This window comes from Polyodon spathula, chromosome 15 (assembly GCF_017654505.1).
Source record: "Polyodon spathula isolate WHYD16114869_AA chromosome 15, ASM1765450v1, whole genome shotgun sequence".
Taxonomy (NCBI): Eukaryota; Metazoa; Chordata; class Actinopteri; order Acipenseriformes; family Polyodontidae; genus Polyodon; species Polyodon spathula.
Genome location: NC_054548.1, coordinates 2,948,962 through 2,968,672, shown reverse-complemented (window position 1 = coordinate 2,968,672; position 19,711 = coordinate 2,948,962). Strand labels below are relative to the sequence as shown.

The 19,711-nt window shown below is 44.2% G+C and overlaps 1 protein-coding gene across 2 annotated transcripts; it reads left to right on the top strand.

Annotated features, from left to right (window-relative positions):
* Nucleotides 1–966: 966 nt before the first annotated feature.
* On the top strand, nucleotides 967–17,221 carry LOC121328172 (chloride intracellular channel protein 4-like). Of its 2 annotated transcripts, none has more exons than XM_041272722.1 (6): nucleotides 967–1,895; nucleotides 10,406–10,515; nucleotides 11,246–11,371; nucleotides 14,593–14,699; nucleotides 15,034–15,215; nucleotides 16,476–17,221. In XM_041272722.1, exons 1-6 carry the CDS (start codon nucleotides 1,095–1,097, stop codon nucleotides 16,635–16,637), a joined length of 1,488 nt encoding a protein of 495 aa, XP_041128656.1. In that variant the 5' UTR covers nucleotides 967–1,094; the 3' UTR covers nucleotides 16,638–17,221. The 2 variants fall into 2 exon arrangements, with proteins under 2 accessions (XP_041128656.1, XP_041128657.1); XM_041272723.1 differs by lacking the exon at nucleotides 967–1,895 and adding an exon at nucleotides 9,855–10,009.
* Nucleotides 17,222–19,711: the final 2,490 nt, after the last annotated feature.

Here is a 19,711-nt window from a genome sequence, read left to right as displayed (position 1 = left end):
GACGCTATACAGAAATGCGAACGTGTGCTCTAGAAGTACTGCACCAAAGAGCAACGGATGATTTTGAAATGCTATTTTAATAAACAATCTCCACAAAGTCCACTGTATGCAATGCTGCACGAATGTCAATAAGTACATTAGTTCAGTGGCGTAACTTTGGTTTCAAAAGTGTTTGGGAGACACACAGTTTCTGTAGCAGGGCATGCATGGAGATTATTCTGTCTTAATAATGACATATGTTAAGTGTAACAACAATGAAACTGCGCCCTCTTGTGGCAACGTTAATTTACAGCAAGCTACTGTGCTGTATATATTTAATAAATGCATCACGTTTCCAGTTCTTAGAGTGACTTACTGTACATTTCTGTTTGAGGCAGCAGATGTAACATATCAAACACGTTTTGCATGTGTAATTGAAAGTCCCTAAGTCATACCATATTCTCCCTTTACCCAGTAACTGCACATTGTCCTCAAACATTCCTGTAAGCATTACCACTAAAAAAAAAAAAAAAAAAAATGAGCAAACCCTTAACTTCCCTTATGCTGCACAAGCATAGCATATAGAAAACAGTATTCACCTTCTCCATCTAACTTCCTTTCTTCACATAGAGCAAGACTGGAAAAAAAAAAAAACAGTTTGAAAGGTCAGCCGGCCTCTCTAAAAGGAACAGCTTGTGTGTGCAAGCTTTTGAAATAGGGGATTTGATGAAGAAGTCATGTGGAGATCAGGCTCTGAAACTCTGGCTAATCCAAAAGAGAGAGAGAGAGAGAGAGAGAGAGAGAGAGAGAGAGAGAGAGAGAGAGAGAGAGAGAGAGAGAGAGAGAGAGAGAGAGAGAGAGAGAGAGAGAGAGAGAGAGAGAGAGAGAGAGAGAGAGCAAGCGAGAGAGAGAGAGCAAGTGAGAGAGAGAGAGAGAGAGAGAGAGAGAGAGAGAGAGAGAGAGAGAGAGAGAGAGAGAGAGAGAGAGAGAGAGAGAGAGAGAGAGAGAGAGCACAGTGACACATGCAGATGAGGAGCAGTCAGTGAAGTGAGAGTTAGCATTCTGAAGACTCACAAACTCAGACACACCACTGCACAGAGATAACAAGCAGCAGCATGGCTCACTCTCAGGTTCAGGAGGTCAGTGCTGGCCTGGAATCAGAGCTGCTCAATGAAGAACCACTCCACAGCAACAGCACCCCACTGGAAGATGGGCTGAAAGAAGGGAAGGGGAAAGCCAAGATGCATAGCGAGACTCCTGCTAAGGGACAAAAGACGCAGGACCAGGGGGTTTGTTCACACTCAGGAGAGGCTAAGACTGCTGACAGAAATGCTGGGGAGAGACAGATAGCACTGCTGGAGGACAAGGAAGCTGTGAAGGGAGAAGAGAGGACGTCTGCAGAGGGGAGCGGGACTCCTAATGGGAACCAGAGAGCTGGAGAGGAAGAGGAGGCTAAGGGGGGACAGGGAGAAGTGGAAGCAAGGGGAGAGGGGGCAGCGACAAGCGCAGGAGGCAAACAAGAGATAGAAGGAGAGAAAACGGACCAAGAGGAGGCTGGGGAGAAACAAGGAAGGCAGGAAGAGGCTGTGAAAGAAGAGATGGAAAAGGAAAAGAAGAGTGGAGAACTGGGTGAGGAGGAGAGCAGCAGCAGCAGTGATGAGGACTCCAGCAGTGAGGATGAGAGTCAGGATAAGCAGGCTGGGGGCACACCAGGGGAGAACCAGGAGGCCGTGCAGGAGAACGGGCTGCCCAAGGAGGCCAAGGAGCCGGCCCCAGGAGCTCAGGAGGAAGAAGAACAAGGAGGAGGAGCCCCCACAACAGAAAAGAGCCCAAGTGAAGACCATGCCCAGGGAGCAACCAGGAGTTGGGAGAGCGTTGCTGAGCCTCAGGAATACGACATCTCCCTTTACGTCAAGGTACCCTTTTAATATTGTCCGGGTTGCTGTAGTAACAGGCTGTGTGTGGATGTATCAGAGAGTTGCGCAATGCACTGTACTGCAGTGTGGAAGGTAGTGGGTTTGAGTAGCTCAGAGGTTAGAGTACTGGACTGCAGTGTGGAAGGTAGTGGGTTTGAGTAGCTCAGAGGTTAGAGTACTGGACTGCAGTGTGGAAGGTAATGTGTTTGAGTGGTTCAGTGGTGAGAGTGCTAGACTGCAGTGGATTTGAGTGGCTCAGTGGTGAGAGTGCTGGACTGCAGGGGGTTTGAGTAATCCAACACCACAATCCAATACAGTGTTTAACAGGGGAACCTCAATCCAATACAGTGTTTAACAGGGGAACCACAATCCAATACAATGTTTAACAGGGGAACCACAATCCAATACAGTGTTTAACAGGGGAACCGCAATCCAATACAATGTTTAACAGGGGAACCGCAATCCAATGCAATGTTTAACAGGGGGAACCACAATCCAATACAGTGTTTAACAGGGGAGCAGCAATCCAATACAGTGTTTAACAGGGTTGTTAGAATGACATCACAGCTAGATACTGGAGCGCTTGCTGTTACAACAAAGTGATTTCCCCATTCACAGGTAACATCTCTTTACTGTTGTATACCCTCACTATTACAAATATGTTTTGCAGTGCTGTTAAACATGAAATACAGCTGCTTGATTCCATGATTGCTGATAGCGTGTGTGTGTGTCTGTATGGGAGGAAGTGGGGGAGGGGGCCAAGATCTAAGAGCTGGTCTACTGACAGAGGCAAGGCATGATATGTAGCAGCAAGTCTGGCCACTCATTTGTAAAGATCAGCTTGAAGTCCTGATTGATTGAAAATAGATCCAATGGCACAGGGACCCCCAGTTTAATGGGATCCCTGCATTCTGTAATTGCTGAGTTGCAGGTTCCCTGGTGGAGTGTGTTTCTGTTCAGCTCTCTTTAACTCACAGTAATGACAGGGCGTCTGCACAAATCTACAGGCTTCCGGAGAGTCTAAAATAGGGCTCGGCTTGGCCACTAATAACCACCTGGCAGTGCAGTTCATCAGAGTCTTAATTAGAAGGCAGCTGTGGAGTCCAGCAGATTAAAGACTTACCCACTTCAGTGCAGGATTGCTCAGAGTATGGCTGCCTGCCTCACATCACCCTGTAATATGAAGGCAAAGATTGGGACAAGTTATTTCACTGCAATGCACATCGATGAACCCTGGAAACTACTATACTGTGTGGTTTTCTGAAAAGTTAGAAATTGTACAGCAATACACAGCCTCCACCACCCTTCAATACATGTGATCAAGTGATGTTCCCTTTTTCAGATTGGACCCCCTCGGGCCCACAAAGACATGATGTTACTCCATGAAGACTGAGGGTGCAGGGTACTAGAGTACAACTATGATCCAGAATCTTCATCTGCAATCTTTTTTATCCATAAGTTTAAAAGTTTTGTCCATACGTTGAAACACGCAATCATAAGACTGTGTTTTAGAAAGACTTTTCAGTCATTGTTTTTCTTCATGAACGGTAAACAACTAGCTTACTAGCATGTTAAGAAATGTTGCTCATTTTTTGTTCATGCTGATCTACAACTGTAATCCACACATGGCAATAATTCATTGAATACAGTTAACCTGTCATGCACCTCCATTCACTATATAGGGCACAAATGTGCAGTTTTGAAAGAAACACATGTTAAAGCAAGCATTTTCATTTGGTACTACCCTAAGTTAAGGGAAAGTTTTTAGTTTGCTTGCCTTGCCTTCCAGGAAGTCTGTTACTGTGTTATGTCCTTAAGGTCATTTCACCTCAGCAGTGTCTTTGGGGTCAAAGTATCTTATTGGCTGTAAAGCACGTCAGTCAATCAGGAAGCAGCTGGTTGGTTATTGACTGCTGGAAGAAGGTCCTGTAGGGATGGGGACAATTTCACTGTCCAGGTGAAATGACCATGGAAGTGGAAAACAATGCAGATAGATTTATACACAACTGCACTGTGGAGACCTAGGCTGCAATGCACATACTGCACTGTGGAGACCTAGGCTGCAATGCACACACTGCACTGTGGAGACCTAGGCTGCAATGCACACACTGCACTGTGGAGACCTAGGCTGCAATGCACACACTGCACTGTGGAGACATAGGCTGCAATGCACACACTGCACTGTGGAGACATAGGCTGCAATGCACACACTGCACTGTGGAGACAGACTGCAGTGCACACACTCCACTGTAGATACAGAGACTGCAATGCACACACTGCACTGTGGAGACAGAGACTGCAATGCACACACTGCACTGTAGCTACAGAGACTGCAATGCACACACTGCACTGTGGAGACAGAGACTACAATGCACACACTGCACTGTGGAGACATAGGCTGCAATGCACACACTGCACTGTGGAGACAGACTGCAGTGCACACACTCATCTGTAGATACAGAGACTGCAATGCACACACTGCACTGTGGAGACAGAGACTGCAATGCACACACTGCACTGTGGAGACAGAGACTGCAATGCACACACTGCACTGTGGAGACAGAGACTGCAATGCACACACTGCACTGTGGAGACAGAGACTGCAATGCACACACTGCACTGTGGAGACAGAGACTGCAATGCACACACTGCACTGTGGAGACAGAGACTGCAATGCACACACTACACTGTGGAGACAGAGACTGCAATGCACGCACTGCACTGTGGAGACAGAGACTGCAATGCACACACTGCACTGTGGAGACAGAGACTGCAATGCACACACTACACTGTGGAGACAGAAACTGCAATGCACACACTGCACTGTGGAGACAGAGACTGCAATGCAACACTCAGCAGTACCAGAGGTGGAAAGATTAAAACCACAACCAGTGACTGTCAGTGCAAGACAGGCTCCAGAGGAGAGAAAGAGCAGTCTTATTTGATTGATGTATGTAGCACTGATTGTTGTTCTTGTGGGCTGTTGTTGAATTGACTTGAAACTTGAGCATACCTCTCCACATATATCTCTTACCGATCTCATGATCCTCGTTTCTGTACATGCAGTTGTTCTCATGGTGTTTTATGAGGTCTCCGTGATCAAATCTGTATTTGAATGATATTTTACCTGTTGTATGAGCCATATGGTCAGCCTACTCTACCCCCTTAGTGTCCCCTCACATGCACTTCAGTAGAAAGGGTCTGATCTCTTTGTGGACTGGGACTTCCAATGGACACACACTCCTTCATATAAACTCCACAGCAAGTATCCTCCGCTAATGAGAATTGCACAGGCACACGACTGGAATGCACAGCTAAATCCCTGTTTAATAACATGGCCTGGGACCAGAATGAAGGTTTAAGCTGAGGGAAAATATTTTAATTCCCCTTTTCCATTCCTTTGAAGTATTTTTATTAACAAAAAGGGCCCTGTGTGTTGCAGGAGAAATTGAAAAAAGTGTGTGATGGGATAACCTTGGCAGGTCTCACCCAGAACAATATAATACAGTCTTCAGTGGGAGAAAGCCTTCTGAGTTAATGGATAACTAGTATAACTAGCTGACCATAGTAAACGATGGTAAATGCAAGTATAACCATGCAAATGAACTGTGGTAAACCTTTCTAAGGGCAGGCAGTGTGCTGGTCTCTTCGTTAGTTTCTTACCAGGGGACTTTTCCACCAAACGGGTCTATGTTTGCACTTCCCAATGCTCATGGTATGTTTCCATTTATTGCTCTTTACCAAGGTTTCCCATGTTTTTCATTGATAGAGCATGCTGGCCTATGCTTTACCATGCCTTCACTGTTATTTAGTTGTTTGTTGCTGGTGTTTTCAGCTGGTTAAACAAAGCCAGCCACTCTTTTCCCAGCTGCAGCAGCCTCTGTGCAGGCTCCTGTCCCTCTCTCTGATAGTGGAGACCTTGCCTGCAATGCTCTCCACGCTGGGCTTGGCTCTCCTCTCCTCTCCTCTCCAGGGCTGGCGCTGTGCTGGCTCCAAGCTGCAGTAATCCCTCAGCTGCTGCATTCCTCACTCCAAACCTCTAATCTGCATCATGGGGGGGGGGGGGGGGGGGGGGGGGGGGGGGGGGGGGGGGGGGGGCACAGAGCTATAGGAGGTTGAGTAACACACACATTTACATCCACCTTGAGTTAATATAATAACGCAGTTCCATCTGAGTCATGAAATCAGTAATCCTCAGTAACTGCATCTCTGAGTGGAACGGGTTCAGATCAATATCTGCATTCAATTAACCACAGACCCTGAAGTAGAAGCTGCCCTATACTAATCTACTATGTAGTCTATATGGGTAACAGGGAGGAGGCTGGGTGTGAACCGACGACCCCACACACTGCAAGCAAGCGTCTTAACCACTGTGCAAGAGAGATCGTCTAGATTCATGGTTATAGAGCTTTAAACTTCATCTCTTCTCACTGACGGGACAGAATCTGTAACAGCGTATCATACAATGAAAAGACCTGGGCTCGTCTAGATTCATGGTTATAGAGCTTTAAACTTCATCTCACCTCGCCGACGGGACAAAATCTGTAACGGCAGCATATCACACAATGCGGCCTGTTACATTTGTCTGAAGTGATTTTGTTATTTTAATTACAGTAGGTATGCCATTTAGCAGATGACAGCATGCAAGGCTGTATGTAATCTACTGTAAATCTTGATTCATTAAAACAGACCCCAACGCTCCCAACTCAGGCTCTTAAAACACAGCAGAGCAGCAGTGCCCCCAGATGGGAAAGTTTGGAACTGCAGCTGCATGCTCCCCTGTCTGTTTTGTTCAAGGACATTTACACTGACCTGGAAGCTGCCTGGCACACTGCACAGCTTTGCTCCTCATGTGTGATTAAGAATAAACCTTTGTGAAGGTGTCAGGCTTGTCACTGAGGAACAACACCAGAGGATTTCTATAAACACCTTCAGTCCTGTCAACTAATTCCTGTGATGTAACTGTTAAGCCAGTGTGTGTGTGTGTGTGTGTGTGCGCGTGCGTGTGCATGTGTGTGCGTGTGTGGGTGTATGTGTTTGTGCATGTGCGTGTGTGTGCGTGTGTGTGCGTGTGTGCGCGTGTGTGTATTGTCATTCCATTACTGGATTCTTGGGTGTAGTAAAGCGATTCCAAATGGAAGTATATACAGGCAGAGCAACATACACCATTTACATGTTTTTTTTTTTACTTGTCTGTAGTAGATTGGCACCAGGACGAGTTCTTCAGGATGAAAAAGGTTTTATTGGGTTGTCGTGGGAACTAGTCCCACTGCTACACCGCACAGGTGAGCATAAAAGAACATGGTTTTCAAATTACAGGGAAAAAACCAAAAAAAACAGCAATCAAACTAAATATGAAAGATTGTTATTTTTTGTTTTTGTTTGTTTCCCCCCTCCCCGAGCAGGCATGACATGACATGTGAGGAGGAGTTTCATCCTGTCACACCATTCCTTAGCAGGGTTACCAGACGTTCAGTTAATGATGTTAAATAAAAGATCTAAATTATGTTATATATATATATATATATATATATATATATATATATATATATCCCCTATATATATATAATAATACTAGTTTAATTATGCCTCAATCCCAGAATGCTAGGTGGTGTAACCCTTTTGACCATAGCTGTATATTTACAATCTATCAAAGTTATTAAAAAGATATACTTGAAAGCAGAATGCTCATATATATAGGACATTTCCCAGACCCCATGCCTCCTTTTCTAAAGGTATGAGTTGAGGGGATGTGTGTTTTGGTGTGGAGGGTGTATTGGTTAATAAGAGTTTCATGGACTTGCTGCTTAGTCGGTGTTGTGTTCTTCCATGGAAACCTGTTTGGAGAGACATTTCACAGAAATGGAGATCAGCTCCACTGCCCTCCAGCTTCTTGAAATTGAACTGGGGATCAGCTCCACTGCCCTCTGTCTCACTGAAATTGAACTGGAGATCAGCTCCACTGCCCTCTGCCTCCTTGAAATTGAACTGGAGATCAGCTCCACTGCCCTCCGGCTCCTTGAAATTGAACTGGAGATCAGCTCCACTGCCCTCTGTCTCATTGAAATTGAACTGGAGATCAGCTCCACTGCCCTCTGCCTCCTTGAAATTGAACTGGAGATCAGCTCCACTGCCCTCTGTCTCATTGAAATTGAACTGGAGATCAGCTCCACTGCCCTCCGGCTCCTTGAAATTGAACTGGAGATCAGCTCCACTGCCCTCTGTCTCATTGAAATTGAACTGGAGATCAGCTCCACTGCCCTCTGCCTCCTTGAAATTGAACTGGAGATCAGCTCCACTGCCCTCCGGCTCCTTGAAATTGAACTGGAGATCAGCTCCACTGCCCTCTGTCTCATTGAAATTGAACTGGAGATCAGCTCCACTGCCCTCTGCCTCCTTGAAATTGAACTGGAGATCAGCTCCACTGCCCTCCGGCTCCTTGAAATTGAACTGGAGATCAGCTCCACTGCCCTCTCACTCCTTGAAATGGACTCTTGTGGCAACAATGGGTCGGCACACACTAGAGAGAGAGAGGAGAGAGACAGCGTGCTTGTTACGAGGGAGAGATGAACACCACTGTATTGAGTAAGGGAGAGATGCACACCACTGTATTGAATAAGGGAGAGATGTACTCACTGTACTGAATAAGGGAGAGATGCACACCACTGTATTGAATAAGGGAGAGATGCACTCCACTGTATTGAATAAGGGAGAGATGCACTCCACTGTATTGAATAAGGGAGAGATGCACTCCACTGTACTGAGTAAGGGAGAGATGCACTCTACTGTATTGAATAAGGAAGAGATGCACACCACTGTATTGAGTAAGGGAGAGATGCACACCACTGTATTGAGTAAGAGAGAGATGCACACTACTGTATTGAGTAAGGGAGAGATGCACACCACTGTATTGAGTATGTGTTTGGATATTTTGCTCTCTCTTCACAGCTCATTCCTTTAAGCCCTTTTGGGATCAGTCTGGTTGCTCTTCACTGGACTCTCTCCAGGGCCACAGTGCCTCTGGTACAGCAGGAAACGATGAAACACGCACAATTACAGATTTTCATAACAAACTGCTCCTTAGGGAGCGGAAATCAGCATTCTTCACCATCCTAGACAAGCACAAATCTACAGTAGTTCAGCCTGTTTATAGATAACCCCTTACACCAGGGTTCATCATAGGGCAGTCTTCGCTGTACCATTCTATTGTACATTTCTGCTGCAATGCTGGCTGTAACCATGGAGTCCCAAGGGGAGTGAGTCTCCAGAGAGTAGAATCCACCTGGAATAAATGACGCCACCAAACCATAAAGTCAATAGCCTTTCCTGTGTTGTTTCGTACTGTGTGATCCAGAGCAATGCCGTCGACATGCTGGAGCGTTTCACAAGCTAAGCAGGGTCCAATGGATTTGGTAGGGTTTGCCCTTGAGCTTTGCAATGGGCTGAACAATACAGAACAGCAACTTTGGAATTCTTATTCCCAGCGGAACATAAAGATTCCATTGTGAGAGAACAGAGGAGCAAAATGATGTAGGAGGCTTGATCTGATATAGCAGCCTTTGTAAAAGTTTACCATAGTAAAAGCATAGCAAAGTGTAATAAAGCATAGTGAAAGCATGGTAAAGTATAGTAAAGGATATTAATAAACATGGTGAACGAGGGTAAATTATGGTTACTACATGTCATTACCATGGAAAAAGCATGGGAAAAGTACAAAAATATCGTGGAAAAAACCCATGGTAAACTTGCTCCTCTCCCTTTCAACTTAATTTTATATGAGTGCAATTAAGAAAGAACTGAAGAGCTGTGTGGAGGGTGACTTTTCCCATGGCATTGTAATGCTCTGATGGTTCTTAACTGCCCTCCTTCAGAGCATTGAATCTGACTGGGAGGCAGGCCCTTGAATGGTTGCGGTTTACAAGGACCCCTCACTTTGATGTAGTTTCAGGTCTGGTGAAAGCAGTTAACTCAGGCACTGGGGCATTCCTCTGGGTAATAAAGAGCTGTTGTGAGGCAAGGGGATTTGCACAGCTGCTCAATGCGGAGCGGCCATGGCCTGGTTTGACTTGGCACGGGAAAAGTATGGATTTCCAGATATAGAGCTCTTTGTAAAGGTGAGGTGTTTCTTTTCAGAGATAATCACGTATATCGTATTTTAAAAAGAGTAATAAGACTATGCTAGCACAGTGCACAGTATATAGTACCGGCACTCTTCTACAGAAGGGTCAGCCACACAAGTTGTGACAGACGACAGAAGGGTAGCCAAGTTGTGTAACACTGAAACAACTTCTTTGTTCAATACGAACACTTCCACCAGGACAGCCTCAATAAGCATCACTTTGTGAAATGGGAGTCCTGCTTGCTCCTAGTTTGGTGTGGGCTAGACAGACTGAGTGAGAGAGTGCTGAAGAGTCTAGCCCCCGATCCTTCTCGGCTCACTGTTTCTGCAGTTGGACAGTCTGGTTCCACCTGCTTGTTAAAAGCCTGTCTGGTTGCTTTATTTGTTTCAGGCCGGCAGTGATGGGGAGAGCATTGGGAACTGCCCCTTCTGCCAGCGCCTCTTTATGATCCTTTGGCTTAAAGGAGTCATATTCAACGTCACCACTGTGGATCTGAAAAGGTAAGGAGCTTTGTCCCTGACTGTCCCAGGCTTACCTGTGCGCTTGTGAGTGGCACACATGTATTGCAATTAAAGTTCAGAATATGTTACCAGATTTTTAACATACAAACTCTGATAACATCTTCTCTTAGCTTTAGTGCAGTGATGCACTTTTAAGCCTCAATCTGTAATTGAACTTTGAATTGAATTTTTCATGGTACAGCTACCTGTCTTGATCTTCATGTAACTGTAAATGCAACCCATTTAAAATATAGACCTGTGCTTTACCACGCTTCCAAAGCTGCTGCACAATTTCCCATACTTTTACCTCAGTTGGGTCACTTTCATAGTCAGGCAAGGCATTTTTCTATTTAATATCAGGGATTGCTATGTGCCTAGAGTGCCTCTTATTGTATAAGAGGTGTCATCTTGTGCAGTTTGGTGTCAACTTGCGCAGTGGACCGTGAAATGAAGCAGCTAATACTGTTCGAAATGACATCTTTTATAATACGAGACACCCTACACATGTTGTAACACAATGTTAACTTATTATAATTCACAAACATGAAGACTGTAACAGGAACTAACATTAAGCCTAACGTGTGTTCTACGTGGGGTGACACCGGCACACACAATAAGATGCACCAGGAGTTCTTAACAGTGGTTTCTCATGCCTGATTTATAATGACAACACAGTCTCTATTGAAGCAGAAGCCTATAAAGTACTATAAGGGTTCATTACTTTCAACAGAAAACCAGCAGACCTGCAGGACTTGGCCCCGGGAACGAACCCTCCATTCATGACGTTTAACGGGGAGGTGAAAACAGACGTGAACAAGATAGAGGAGTTCCTGGAGGACAAGTTGGTGCCTCCCAGGTACTGAGGGAGAAACAGGGTCCCCAGTCTTTACATCAGGGATGCACAACTCCAGTCCTGGTCTTTACATCAGGGATGCACAGCTCCAGTCCAGGTCTTTACACCAGGGGTACACAGCTCCAGTCCAGATCTTTACATCAGGGATGCACAGCTCCAGTCCAGATCTTTACACCACGGGTGCACAGCTCCAGTCCAGGTCTTTACACCACAGGTGCACAGCTCCAGTCCAGGTCTTTACATCAGGAATTCACAGCTCCAGTTCAGGTCTTTACACCAGGGGTACACAGCTCCAGTCCAGATCTTTACACCATGGGTGCACAGCTCCAGTCCAGATCTTTACACCACGGGTGCACAGCTCCAGTCCAGGTCTTTACACCAGGGGTACACAGCTCCAGTCCAGGTCTTTACATCAGGGATGCATAGCTCCAGTCCAGGTCTTTACATCAGGGGTGCACAGCTCCAGTCCAGGTCTTTACACCAGGGGTACACAGCTCCAGTCCAGGTCTTTACACCAGGGGTACACAGCTCCAGTACAGGTCTTTACACCAGGGATACACAACTCCAGTCCTGGTCTTTGTTGCACCTGTTCCCTGAATAACTGAATGGGACCAATTTACAAGACCTGGAGGAGTACGGATCTGGAGAACTGCAATGTATACACCCTTGCTTTACAGTGTCCTTAGGTCCAAAGACCCTAAGAGCAATATACAGTATACCACAGGTGTGCATATCCGGTAATGGCTCCTATTCACTTCTGAGCAATTGAAAGAATGCTCTTTGTTTGTTTTCATCAGTAGGGTCTGTTAGTCCAGTCTCATCAAAAGTATGTGAAAGGTGGAATCCTTAAACATTCACTGTCTTTTGAATATCAGTAGAGTTAACGCCCGGCATCCCAGCACATAATTAGCTGTGTTTCTATTGCAGGTATAATTAGCTGTGTTTCTATTGCAGGTATAATTAGCTGTGTTTCTATATGCAGGTATAATTAGCTGTGTTTCTATTTGTGTGTGTTTCTATTGCAGGTATAATTAGCTGTGTTTCTATTTGCAGGTATAATTAGCTGTGTTTCTATATGCAGGTATAATTAGCTGTGTTTCTATTGCAGGTATAATTAGCTGTGTTTCTTTCAGGTATAATTAGCTGTGTTTCTATTTGCAGGTATAATTAGCTGTGTTTCTATTGCAGGTATAATTAGCTGTGTTTCTATTTGCAGGTATAATTAGCTGTGTTTCTATTGCAGGTATAATTAGCTGTGTTTCTATTGCAGGTATAATTAGCTGTGTTTCTATTTGCAGGTATAATTAGCTGTGTTTCTATTGCAGGTATAATTAGCTGTGTTTCTATTGCAGGTATAATTAGCTGTGTTTCTATTGCAGGTATAATTAGCTGTGTTTCTATTGCAGGTATAATTAGCTGTGTTTCTATTGCAGGTATAATTAGCTGTGTTTCAGGTATAATTAGCTGTGTTTCTATTGCAGGTATAATTAGCTGTGTTTCTATTGCAGGTATAATTAGCTGTGTTTCTATTGCAGGTATAATTAGCTGTGTTTCTATTTGCAGGTATAATTAGCTGTGTTTCTATTGCAGGTATAATTAGCTGTGTTTCTATTGCAGGTATAATTAGCTGTGTTTCTATTGCAGGTATAATTAGCTGTGTTTCTATTTGCAGGTATAATTAGCTGTGTTTCTATTGCAGGTATAATTAGCTGTGTTTCTATTGCAGGTATAATTAGCTGTGTTTCTATTGCAGGTATAATTAGCTGTGTGTTTGCAGGTATATTTGCAGGTATAATTAGCTGTGTTTCTATTGCAGGTATAATTAGCTGTGTTTCTATTGCAGGTATAATTAGCTGTGTTTCTATTGCAGGTATAATTAGCTGTGTTTCTATTGCAGGTATAATTAGCTGTGTTTCTATTGCAGGTATAATTAGCTGTGTTTCTATTGCAGGTATAATTAGCTGTGTTTCTATTGCAGGTATAATTAGCTGTGTTTCTATTGCAGGTATAATTAGCTGTGTTTCTATTGCAGGTATAATTAGCTGTGTTTCTATTGCAGGTATAATTAGCTGTGTTTCTATATGCAGGTATAATTAGCTGTGTTTCTATTGCAGGTATAATTAGCTGTGTTTCTATTGCAGGTATAATTAGCTGTGTTTCTATTGCAGGTATAATTAGCTGTGTTTCTATTGCAGGTATAATTAGCTGTGTTTCTATTGCAGGTATAATTAGCTGTGTTTCTATTGCAGGTATAATTAGCTGTGTTTCTATTGCAGGTATAATTAGCTGTGTTTCTATTGCAGGTATAATTAGCTGTGTTTCTATTGCAGGTATAATTAGCTGTGTTTCTATTGCAGGTATAATTAGCTGTGTTTCTATTGCAGGTATAATTAGCTGTGTTTCTATTGCAGGTATAATTAGCTGTGTTTCTATTGCAGGTATAATTAGCTGTGTTTCTATTGCAGGTATAATTAGCTGTGTTTCTATTGCAGGTATAATTAGCTGTGTTTCTATTGCAGGTATAATTAGCTGTGTTTCTATTGCAGGTATAATTAGCTGTGTTTCTATTGCAGGTATAATTAGCTGTGTTTCTATTGCAGGTATAATTAGCTGTGTTTCTATTGCAGGTATAATTAGCTGTGTTTCTATTGCAGGTATAATTAGCTGTGTTTCTATTGCAGGTATAATTAGCTGTGTTTCTATTGCAGGTATAATTAGCTGTGTTTCTATTGCAGGTATAATTAGCTGTGTTTCTATTGCAGGTATAATTAGCTGTGTTTCTATTGCAGGTATAATTAGCTGTGTTTCTATTGCAGGTATAATTAGCTGTGTTTCTATTGCAGGTATAATTAGCTGTGTTTCTATATGCAGGTATAATTAGCTGTGTTTCTATTGCAGGTATAATTAGCTGTGTTTCTATTGCAGGTATAATTAGCTGTGTTTCTATTGCAGGTATAATTAGCTGTGTTTCTATTGCAGGTATAATTAGCTGTGTTTCTATTGCAGGTATAATTAGCTGTGTTTCTATTGCAGGTATAATTAGCTGTGTTTCTATTGCAGGTATAATTAGCTGTGTTTCTATTGCAGGTATAATTAGCTGTGTTTCTATTGCAGGTATAATTTGCTGTGTTTCTATTTGCAGGTATAATTAGCTGTGTTTCTATTGCAGATATAATTAGCTGTGTTTCTATTGCAGGTATAATTTGCTGTGTTTCTATTTGCAGGTATCCGAAGTTGGCTGCCAACCACCCAGACTCCAACTCTGCAGGGAATGATGTCTTTGCCAAGTTCTCTGCATACATTAAAAACACTAGGAAGGATTTCAATGACAGTAAGTATTGCTAGGCCTGTGACAGATAGCCCGGCTCTTTGCTCTGAGTGCAGGTGTAGCCCCATTGCAGTGCAGGGTCTATGAACCGCTGCCATGGCTCTGATGATGCTTACTGAACTCACAGCCACTCCAGTCACTACACCTTTTCTGATGCTTATGGCATTCAGGTTTAATTAAGCTCATAGCTATAGCCACTGTGCCTCACCTTTCACGAGCACCAGATACACTAGAGTAAAGGAGAGTTCAATACTGTGGCTGATCTCTCATGAGCCCCAGATGCACTAGATTAAAGGAGAGTTCAGTGCTGCTGCTGATGGGCGTGTGTTGGCTGCAGACCTGGAGAAGGCTCTGCTGAAGGCCCTGGGGAGGCTGGATGAATACCTGACCACTCCGCTCCCTGATGAGATCGACGCTGACAGCATGGATGAGCTCCCCTCCTCCAGCAGGAAGTACCTGGATGGGGATGAGCTCACCCTGGCCGACTGCAACCTGCTCCCCAAACTGCACATCATCAAGGTACCCCCCCCCATCCACACTACAGTAATGTACACTGAACTGCAACCTGCTCCCCAAACTGCACATCATCAAGGTACCCCCCCATCCACACTACAGTAATGTACACTGAACTGCAACCTGCTCCCCAAACTGCACATCATCAAGGTACCCCCCCATCCACACTACAGTAATGTACACTGAACTGCAACCTGCTCCCCCAACTGCACATCATCAAGGTACCCCCCCATCCACACTACAGTAATGTACACTGAACTGCAACCTGCTCCCCAAACTGCACATCATCAAGGTACCCCCCCATCCACACTGCAGTAATGTACACTGAACTGCAACCTGCTCCCCCAACTGCACATCATCAAGGTACCCCCCCCCCCCATCCACACTACAGTAATGTACACTGAACTGCAACCTGCTCCCCAAACTGCACATCATCAAGGTACCCCCCCATCCACACTGCAGTAATGTACACTGAACTGCAACCTGCTCCCCCAACTGCACATCATCAAGGTACCCCCCCCCCCCATCCACACTGCAGTAATGTACACTGAACTGCAACCTGCTCCCCCAACTGCACATCATCAAGGTACCCCCCCCCCCCATCCACACTACAGTAATGTACACTGAACTGCAACCTGCTCCCCCAACTGCACATCATCAAGGTACCCCCCCCCCCCATCCACACTGCAGTAATGTACACTGAACTGCAACCTGCTCCCCAAACTGCACATCATCAAGGTACTGCACATCCCCCCCCCATCCACACTACAGTAATGTACACTGAACTGCAACCTGCTCCCCAAACTGCACATCATCAAGGTACCCCCCCCCCCCATCCACACTGCAGTAATGTACACTGAACTGCAACCTGCTCCCCCAACTGCACATCATCAAGGTACCCCCCCCCCCCATCCACACTGCAGTAATGTACACTGAACTGCAACCTGCTCCCCAAACTGCACATCATCAAGGTACCCCCCCCCCCCATCCACACTACAGTAATGTACACTGAACTGCAACCTGCTCCCCAAACTGCACATCATCAAGGTACCCCCCCATCCACACTACAGTAATGTACACTGAACTGCAACCTGCTCCCCAAACTGCACATCATCAAGGTACCCCCCCATCCACACTACAGTAATGTACACTGAACTGCAACCTGCTCCCCAAACTGCACATCATCAATACATTTAAAAGCTACCAATCACAATTACCTGTAATCCTAATATTGTTCTTACTTTTTTAAATGTAATTTTATTTAAGGTGGTAGCCAGGAAATATCGCAATTTTGAGATCCCAGTGGAGATGACAGCAGTCTGGAGATACCTTAATAACGCCTACAGCCGAGACGAGTTCACCAACACGTGCCCGGCGGACCGTGAGATTGAGATCGCTTACCTGGACGTGGCGAAGAGGATTCAATAAAAAAACATTCTGTGAAAGCTGTGACAATCACAGCTCCTACGGACAGCAGTTCACACACAAGATTCCCCTTATAAAGAAAGACTGATGTTGATTATAATCTAGGATTCTGCATGTACTAAAGCGTGAGTAATGGGCAGCAGTGTGTCCCTGCCCAGCTCAGTGATGTGCAGAGGAGCATTGCGCTCTGACTGGGTTCATGTTGCTGGGGGGGATTGGAATTCAATGACTGCCATTGGTGCTCCCATGTCAATACATGTCAATTAACTGCAGTGAATAGTTAGGCTGTAGTTTAACTGTAACCGCAGTTAAGCTGCACTGGAATCACATGGTGGGTGGATTTAAAGCGTGTCTGTACTTTATTGTTTCACATCAATGAATGGAACTGTTGTTGCAATCTGCATTTACAGTGCGAGAAGACTGAAGTCCATTTCTTTAGTTTTTTGAAAGGGAACAATCTAGTTCACCTTCAAACTGGGGCTTCAAAGTATTTAAGTTTAAGAGATTTGCATCATATTTTCAGCACTCATTGGGAAACCCTAGGCCCAAACATGAATCGCAAATTCATAACAAATATCGCCTTATCACTACACTGGTATAAAATGCTAAAGTTTACCAGCTTGGAGTAAAAAGGCATCATTTTGACCCCAATGTGCCCATTTACATGCTCCTGGGTACTGGACCAGGTTAACAGGGCATGTCTAGAAAGAGTCCATCTGGGATTAACTCATGCATTTGAAAGATTACTGTGACGGAATGTGAAACAATCCTGCATACAAGTTTCATGCACTTAGAATAATAACAACCACAATAACCAGTTAGATGTGTCAGCAGCTGGCATTGGCTCTAGTTTGAGTTCTGAAAACTAGTCTTAGTTAGCTTGCAATACTTAATTGTATTTTTATTATTTGACCTGGACAAAAAAAACCCCACCCAATTTTATCCTCATCTGGTATTAATCATAATTATTGATTTTTTATTTGCTGGGTTATTTAATCTGCAACTATTTGTATATCTGCTGTTACTAACAATTTAAGCACCAGTATTAGTCTACACATGCCTTATACATCTCAATAGAGAATAAAATACATATCTATCATAATGATTTTTTTATGTTTTTATTTTTGTCTCATGATTTATCTCAGTATGTGTTTCTTTACCTTCTGATCTGACTCAAAAAACACAGAGTGGATAAGTGCCAGAAGTTTGTAAAACACGGAGCGGATTAGTGCCAAAGCTTTGTAAAACACGAAGCGGATTTATGCCATAACTTTGTCCAGTTGTCTCTTAAAGGATTCTAGTGAGTCAGCAGCTACAATGTGGCTTTATAACCCGCTCCATACTCTCACTACAGTCCCCTGCCCTCTGCTCCATACTCTCATTACAGTCCCCTATCCTCTGCTCCACACTCTCAGTGCAGTCCCCTACCCTCTGCTCCATACTGTCACTACAGTCCCCTATCCTCGGCACCATACTCTCAGTGCAGCCCCCTACCCTCTACACCACACTCTCAATGCAGTCCCCTATCCTCTGCTCCACACTCTCAGTGCAGTCCCCTACCCTCTGCTCCATCCTCTCACTACAGTCCCCTACCTCCTGTGCTTGAAGTAGAGACTCTAGGGTTTCTATACAGACTCTTTCAGGTTTTAAACACTGCAGTCGAGTCTGTCTATACCTTTGTTCTTGGCTAAATGGTTCCCTCTGTCCTATATCTACGGAGCTGGTACGCCTTTAGGGCTGGGATTAGTCTGGGTGCTTTCTTCTGGAAACTTTCAAGAGCTACCCGGTCCTAGACTGAACCGAAACGCCCCCATGTTAAACATCTCGGAGACCAGTACCCATGGCTGCCCTGACCCTGTGGAACATGATTTTGCTGACCAACCTCTGTATGTTTTGGTGTTCATCCACAGTGTGACCTGAGCTGAATGGAAACTCTTGAGTTCTATTAGTTTTTCCCACCAGGGCAAGTTATTTTAGTCCTCTAGTTTGCTGGAAGTCTGACTCCCGCTCATTAATTGCCAAGTTGGCACGGCAACAGGGGGATTGACAGCTGCCTGGACTCACGGTACTCTGTTTATTGCCCAGACTAGTTTATGGGATATCACTGTGTCTCCATACGGGTGGGCCATGTCTCCTTTGTGTTTCTTTCACAGAAAACAGAGAACACAACTCTTTTCCTTTCTCTAAAAGGCAGCCTCCTTATAACTCTGTCTGATAACACAATGTAACCACAGAAACCATGTCTACGGGAACACCCCAGATTGTACAAAAATAAAATGCAGTTTCATTATTTTATGCCTTAACATTTATTTACTGCGCTGTATATTATTCTGCTCTTAATGCACACAGCCGGTACACAAGTCATAATGGACAGAAGGTTCTATGTGATTATGGTCGGTGTCAGTGGGTTAGTGTAAAGCTGCTTCACTTTCTTTCTTGAAGTGTTTGTCATTGTTGTCATCTTGTCAACTTCGGTGTGCGTTGGGTTAGGAGGTCACCGGAGAGGTTCAGTCGAGGGGTCAAGGGTCAAATGTCAGTTCTGCACACAGTACTTCCAGAAACATGCTGGAAAAAAGAATAATAAAAAAATAAATAGATAAAGGAAGTGACAAACTGGCTGTGATCCAGCAGTGATGCACAAGACCTGTGCCTCTGAACAGCAGCTCTGAGCTGTGGATTCACTGCTGGTTTAAAGATTAACTACTTGAGTCTTAGAAAGTGACTTTGTTGCCAGCTGCTGCAGACATGCAGGCGGTCGTGTCCAACTGGTGGGGGAACATAGTCAGGTTTAAAAATGCCTTTTAGCCCTTTAATCCCTTATAAAAGCTTGCCATGTCAAATTGGCACTTTTTTTGTGATCACTTTTTTTTCTTTATTATTTTCACAACAAAAAGGAAATACATGGATCACACTTACACACGTAGAACAATAACTTACAAAAAAGCATGCATGCACAGGAACCGCTCACAAGTTTACACATATACATCATACAAGCAAGAAGAACAATAGCTGTACAACTCAAATAAAAGTGGTCATGCCTGGATGAAATGGGCAGTGATTGCCCAGACTATATTCCA